At 34.4% G+C, this 7,148-nt stretch overlaps 1 protein-coding gene across 1 annotated transcript in view; it reads right to left on the bottom strand.

Annotated features, from left to right (window-relative positions):
* Positions 1-6,057, bottom strand: part of LOC111089702 — a 17,063-nt gene extending 11,006 nt beyond the window's left edge. Inside the window, exon 1 of the mRNA XM_022402651.1 lies at positions 4,130-6,057. Within this exon, the coding sequence (XP_022258359.1) occupies positions 4,130-5,808 (1,679 nt within the window). The 5' untranslated portion in view covers positions 5,809-6,057. The remainder of the gene's footprint in view (positions 1-4,129) is intronic.
* Between the last annotated feature and the right edge of the window lie 1,091 nt (positions 6,058-7,148).

Below are 7,148 nucleotides of genomic sequence, written 5' to 3'. Positions count from 1 at the left end.
GCACACGGACTATTCAAAACAAATACTCAATATATTCATGGACAAATCTTTATATTATTTTATTAAACATACATACTTCATTAAATTTTTTTTATTTTGTATGTGAAAGACTTATAATACGAACTGAAAGACTACCAAATTTTGTTAAGATACACACACTATATTGAAAGTTAGAAGTATTATATCTATAAAGACTTTAATCGAGTACAAAGAAGTCACATGGTCGGTCAAATTGACCAAGCCCATGTTGAGAGAGTTAAGAAATTTAAACTTATATACAATTAAAATATGGATTACTAGCCAAGATTTTATGCTATACTAATTGGTATAACATAAACAAAAGTTAGTTTAATAAAATTTTGAATGCAACCACCCACTTGTTGAGATACGTCACATAAAGGGAGGGAAGGAATGGGATTGCTCAGTACCTGCATGTTCTCTTGCGCTGAGTGGCCGGTGTGAGTGCTCATTGTAATCAGTGTGTTTATAGCAAAGCAAACCTAGTACTAGTGACAGTGCAGGTGAAGAAAAAGCAAAAAAGTATTATGCTCAATGTTAAAATGGAAGTAATAAAGTGTAATAGAAATGGTGAATGTGTGGTTGATATTGGGTGCTATTTGAAACTTCTTCCGACAAGTGTACGTACGATAGTGAAGAATGCTGAGGATATTGAAAATAAAGTTAAGCACTCTTTAAAGCATGCAGAGGTTAAAATTACACAACAAAGTGTTATCATAGAAAAAAATGGAACAATTGCTGGTGTTATGGATTGAGGCTCTTCACAACAAGAACATGCCAATCAGCTTAGCCCTCATTCAGGAGAAGGTGCTAAGCTTGTATGATGACTCAAAAAAGTAGTTGGGAGAAGCAGCAGCTAAAGAAAAAACATACAAGGCTACACGTAGATGGTTTTACAGATTCTAGGCACAATATAGTTTCAAAATTCAGGGAGAGTCAGCCAGCGCCAACATAGATGCTGTAAAAATGTTTCCAGAAAAACTTAAAAAATCATTGAATAAGGTAGATATAATCCTAGACAGGTGTTTAATGTTGAAGAAACCAGGCTGCCTTGGAAATGCATACCTTCTAGGACATATATTACTGTCAACGACTGCACCCAGCTTCAAGGCCTCAAAGGGTTGCTTAACTCTCCTTGTAGGAGGCAATGCTAATAATAACAAGAAAGCACAGCCATTGCTCGTGTACAGAAGTGAAAATCCATGAGCACTGAAAAATGTTGTGAAATCCTAGCTTCCTGTAATATGGAAATCCTATCACAAGGCCTGGATAAGGAGGCAGATTTTCCATGAATGGGTGGTGGGTCATTTTTTGCCAGAAATGGAAAAGTACCATGAGGAAAATAATCTTACTTTCAAGATTCTTGTCATGTTAGAGAATGCTAGTGTTCACGACCTGGATTTTGAAAAGTTGTGTCTGAACATAAAAGATGTATTTGTGCCACTAAGGACAACATCATTTATGCAACCAATGGACCAGGGTGTCATTACATGCTTCCAGGACTACTATTTGAGAAAAACATTCCAGAAACTTATCAGTGAAACTAACAGTCCAAGAATTCTGGAAGAAGTTTGAGATTTTTTGACTCTACTTTGTTGATGAAGTTTCGAATCACCTAATGAACAGTTTGTGGAAGAAAGCATATCCTGATGCAGTGCATTCCTTTGAAGGATTTGATGACACGTCACACATACATGGTGAAATAGTGCAAAATGATGTCGAAGAGCTGTTGGAGTAGTACGGTATGCTTCTAAGCAATGAAGATCTTGCTGAATTAGATAAACATAGTTTTGAAGAAGAAACTATGGATGATAACGATGAGGATTTTCTTCAACAGAAAGGCTTCATAGTCCAGGTGCTAAGAGATATGTTTGAGCATGCCGAAGCTGCGATCGATATTATTCAAAAACATGACACCCTTTTGAATTGATCTGCAAAGGTGACACGGACTGTTAGAGATTCTTTGGCATGCTAAATTGAAATTTTAAATTCGAAACTCAAAGTAGGAAAGCATACAACCCCGGACTCATTATCTTAAAAAACACCCAAGGAACCCAAAGCAGACCCTTCTGGCACTCAAATGAAGGAAAATCCTGAGTCTACGTCTTCTATAAAGATGGAGGATGTCAGTGATGTTGATGACCTTACAGCTGCATCTCCCTTCTCATCCTCCATCTAATCCTCTCCCAGTACTTTCTTCAATCAAGCACAACGCATACACTCCCCAAGATAAGAATATAAAAATTAAAGGTTATGCTAAAATCTTTTTAAAATGCTGTTTAATATTCTATGATTTTTTACACTAAAAATGGTTTTCTGTTTGAGTCATTGCTTAAAAATGTCACAAAAATGTCTTCTATTAAATAAGGAAAACGTTTTAATTGCTGCTTCAAAAACCTCATAAAAATGGATTTCAATGAAGTGTTTGATAAATATAAATGCTCTTTAAAGGTCCTTGAACTCAGAATTAGTTATAAATATGTCTACATTATGTGTTGTATATAGTATAGTACAGGTACTGTATGTGTATAGTACGTATTTTAGTTGCTAGGTATAAAACATAACATTTTCTTACATTATGGTTCCTATTCAATAACATATTTCATTGTTTCTTATAGAAGAAATTGCTTCGATTTGCATTGCATAGACAATGTTTACCCTCTTACAGTCTCTATCCCCCCCATTTCCCATTATTCTTATGGGGGAAATTCCCCATTATAAATCGTTTCATTATAAGTTGCAACTTTCTGGTCCCTAACTCCAACATATAATGAGGACCCCCTGTAGTGAGAAATAATACTACGTAAAGTGAATAAGCTGGTCTGTAGGCAGTATAGAGAAACAATACTACATAAAGTGAATAAGCTGGTCTGTAGGCAGTATAGAGAAACAATACTACGTACAGACCAGCTTATTCACTTTAGGCAGTATAGAGAAACAATACTACATAAAGTGAATAAGCTGGTCTGTAGGCAGTATAGAAAAACAATACTATGTGAAGGGAATAAGCTGGTCTGAAGGTTATACAGAGAAATAATATCATGCATAGAGAGTATCAATACAAAGTTTTTCACAATCCAGATTCATATTTATGTGTTTCTGTGAGATCAAGATATGGAGAGCAATCTCGATAAACTTAAAGAAATTCCATATATTTTAATTATTCAGATGAAATCTATCATGCTAATTTACAGCCAATAAAAAAAAACTGAAAATGTCATTATTGTTCGACATTAACTTGGGTTATAATTGTTGTTCACATATTTAACACAGATATGAACCCTCTCAGAAAAGTGACTGAAAAAAAAGGACTTTGGGATAGTTCTGGAGAAATCACTTGGACCATCAAAGCAGTGTTCTGGTGCTAGAAGTAAGGCTAAAAGAACGTTACACATACTGACTAGAAAACTTCACTTCGCAGACACTGTACAGTTTTGGTCTCTTTATCTAAGAAAGGGTTCAGAGGTGGGCTACTAGGATGATTTTGGAGATGGTTTTCTTACAGTGACAGATTAAGATCTCTAACTTCTTTTATCTTGAGAAAAGAAAGGTAAGAAGTGATCTTATTGAAGTTTACAAGATTATCTAAGTAATCTTTATGATAAAAGCCTCTGATTTCTGTTTGCTACATTTTTAAAAAGTAATACAAAGGAAGGACCTAAATTTAAGACTTGGATAAGGAATGTTTATGTTCCAGTCACACAAGTTATATTTTTTCTAACTGACTGACTGGCTTATGGAATGAGTTGCTGTTAGCAGTATTGGAATTTAGCACTTTACAGAAGAAAGGAAACAATATGAGTTCCTGAAACATAAAGCATGGGTTTAAATTATTTTTATCTAGAGTGGACATGCAATGAGAGCACTTTAGGGCTAAGTAGTAATTTGTTGTCTATAGGGGTGTATGTCAAATAATATTAAAATGTCCTCCTTAACTTAGCAAACACAAAGATGGCTAAGTATCTGTGTTAACTAAAATATATGATACAATAATTCTGGTATTTGTTTTTCTAGTTTAACAACATTTAGTATATATATATAGGAAGCATTATGTTAATTATCCTTGTACATGGTCTTTGGGCTTGATCAGAATAATTCGAACAAACTTACTGTTGGAAGTTCCAACTTTTCATCCAGAGTTTTCAACTGATGGGCTGCACCCAAGAGGTTGGCATCAAAACTGTCTAATGTTAGGCTGTTGTCACTTAAGAGTGTATCTTCTGATGTGTCAGATGACATTTTGTACAGCTTCTTGTCCGTATTTTCCCGTTCGTTTTCTCCTTGAGTTATGTTTTTATAATCTTTATGTGTTGACTCTAAACTAACATTCTGCAGATTATCATGCTTTTCAGTGTTTTCTTCTACATCTTTTAAACCTTTTTTAATAAAGTAATGACTTTTTACACATGTTTCCCCTAGGTGTTTCTTGTTACCAGTTGTATCTTCAAGGGCTGTTTTAGATACAGAAGATTCTTTATTATTCACAGGGCAAGTGTCAGTAGAAAATTCTGTTGAATTGATTTCACCAACTTTTTCAAGTATTTTATCAACAGTTCCAGTTATGTTCTGAGTTTTATCTTCTGACTCTGATATAATAGTCTTTTCACCACTACTAGTTTGTGTTTTCTGCTTCTTGATTGTTTCAGTCATCAGATTTTCAGTGGAACATTCTTTTGAGGTGATTTCACAAACTTTTTCATGGACTAGTTTTTTGTCAACAGTTCCAGTTATGTTCTGAGTTTTATCTTCTGACTCTGATATAATAGTTTTTTCATCACTACTAGTTTGTGTTTTCTGCTTCTTTATTGTTTCAGTCATCAGTTTTTGTAAATGTTTTATGTCAACAACTGTACTAAGACGCCGAAGATGGGTTGGCGAGATTTTGTATTTAGAGATATTTGGAACTATTCTCTTGAGAAAGCGTTCTTTCATAGACTGCCAAGAGTGGTTTGTAAGACTTATTCTTTCCATATCTTTCCAGATAACAGTTCCTTTCACATTTCTATATGCAAGACTACCATCTTCAAAAATATAATCAATAATTTTCTGGTCTTCTTCAGTTGTATAGCAGTTTTTATCACCCAAACTGAAAACAGACTCAGCTAAAGACTGACGGTCTGCTTCAGGATATCCTTTACCGAGATTATGAAGCTTCAAGTTTTCACGACTGAGATATCCCTTTTCATTCTTTGAATGAATAAACTTCTGTATCTGTAATTTGGATAAGTTAAAAGCTTTCAAGTTTGGATATATTTGTTTTAGAAAATGTTCCTTCATGGACTGCCAAGTTCTACTTGGTAATACATTTTTAGATTCCATGTCTTTCCATAAACGAGTACCCTTAATTTCTGAATACCGATTTTTTGTACATATGAAATTAATAATTGCTTGTTGATCTTCTACTGAATACTCTTTTCTTGCACGCGTGTTTTTAGCTTTCGTGCTTAATATAAATTCATTTTTGTTCTTCATGCTATTTGGTTCTGTATCACTGATATCACTAACATCTTCAGTTTCCGTTTTGATGAGGTAATCTTCTATGTTAAAAAGCGTATTACTTTCCACACAGTCTACAATATATTTAGATCTTACGGTATTTTCATCACATGTGAGAACTCTGCTTCCCGGTTCTACCAATTTATAAGCATCAGACGTCAACTTACTTGTTACTACACCTCCTCCATGTTCGATTAACGGTCTCAGTTTCTCCTTTTCGGCTGATGGACGCATATAAAACTGCATCGGTGTTCCGTTTGCTTTCACAAATAAAACTTTGCTGTGTGTTAACATTTTTTAAAAGAGTTTTAAACCTTAAGCCTAGACTATAGTTATGAGTACGGGTCTAAAGTTATAGCCTAACGATACCATTAATTAATACATAATCCGCTTTAGATAGCTTCGAAAAACTTTGGGCGCCAGAGGGCTGAGAGAGAAAGGTACAAGTTGGAATAAAGATGGCGGAAGCAAATGGTGTACGTAATGCTAAAGAGGACAGTACAGGCAAAGAAGAGTCGTTGACTGAGGTAATATATTAAATTGTTTTTGCTATGACAAATAGTTTAAATAGTTGTCTTATTACTTGTTATAATTAAGCTAATTCAGCTGTGGTCTGTTATGAATTTTAAAATTGACTTATATAATATGCTATAACCTGCTTTCGCCTCTTCATAACTTTGGCGGGAACCTAACAACCTGGAGACTTAGTCCTTACTATATTACTTGTACAGGTTGTAGAGCATGTGTCGAGTTGTTCTGTGGTTTTCGGTTTGTCTTATAACGCTATTAGTATTGACCATATGATCTGAGCATCCATCAGTTTAATAGTTAATTACGTAAACACAGTACCATAACTTTAAAACAGGGTATTATTTCAGTACATGATATAAAGTTAGAATGAATATTTTTAATTTATCCCAACTGTAGGACTTACTGGATTACCTGTCCTAAGTCACTTTACTACTACTACGTAACTGAGTGCTAGTACAACTACAAGTAAAAGAGCATTTACTGATGATTTAGTCTAAGGCAATTTCCGTATGATCACAGGCGTTCAAATACAATTTTAGATCGGAATATTAGGAATAAGGCGCTTCAAAAATTAATATGTTTCTTAAGAATATTGTATCTAGTGTGGCAGATGTAGCTCAGTGCTGGATTAATGTTTGGACTGACAGGGCTAAAGCTGGAAGCTCTCCCAACTTTGAAAAATACGAAGTTCAATTTACATGGATAGTAGGCTTATTCTGGCCCTGGATATGCTAGTTAAATGGATTTAGGGTAGGTGTGGTGAGGAGGAAACAAAAAGCCCTTATACATTGGGCAAAATAAATTGAATAACATTAAAAGTGATATACTTCAGGGTTGTGTTCTTGATAATTTACCATTTCTCATTTACATTAATGACACTGATAATGGAATAACCAGTAAGTTGTTCAAATTTTCAGATGTTGATAATGAGCTTTAAATTTGTTCCAGAGTTGCTATAGTTTTTCAGAAGGATTTGGTAAACTGAGCTAACACCTAGCAAATGCAGTACCTTTTAATCGTAATGAAAAAAAGGGTCATGCATAATGATCAATGTCAGAATAGTTATAGCCTCGGAGGGAAAATGAAGTTAAATGTTCCATTAC

This window comes from Limulus polyphemus, unplaced genomic scaffold (genome assembly GCF_000517525.1).
Source record: "Limulus polyphemus unplaced genomic scaffold, Limulus_polyphemus-2.1.2 Scaffold7096, whole genome shotgun sequence".
In the NCBI taxonomy this organism is placed as follows: Eukaryota; Metazoa; Arthropoda; class Merostomata; order Xiphosura; family Limulidae; genus Limulus; species Limulus polyphemus.
Note: the sequence above shows the minus strand (reverse complement) of the source record. Positions and strands in the feature narration are given on the sequence as shown.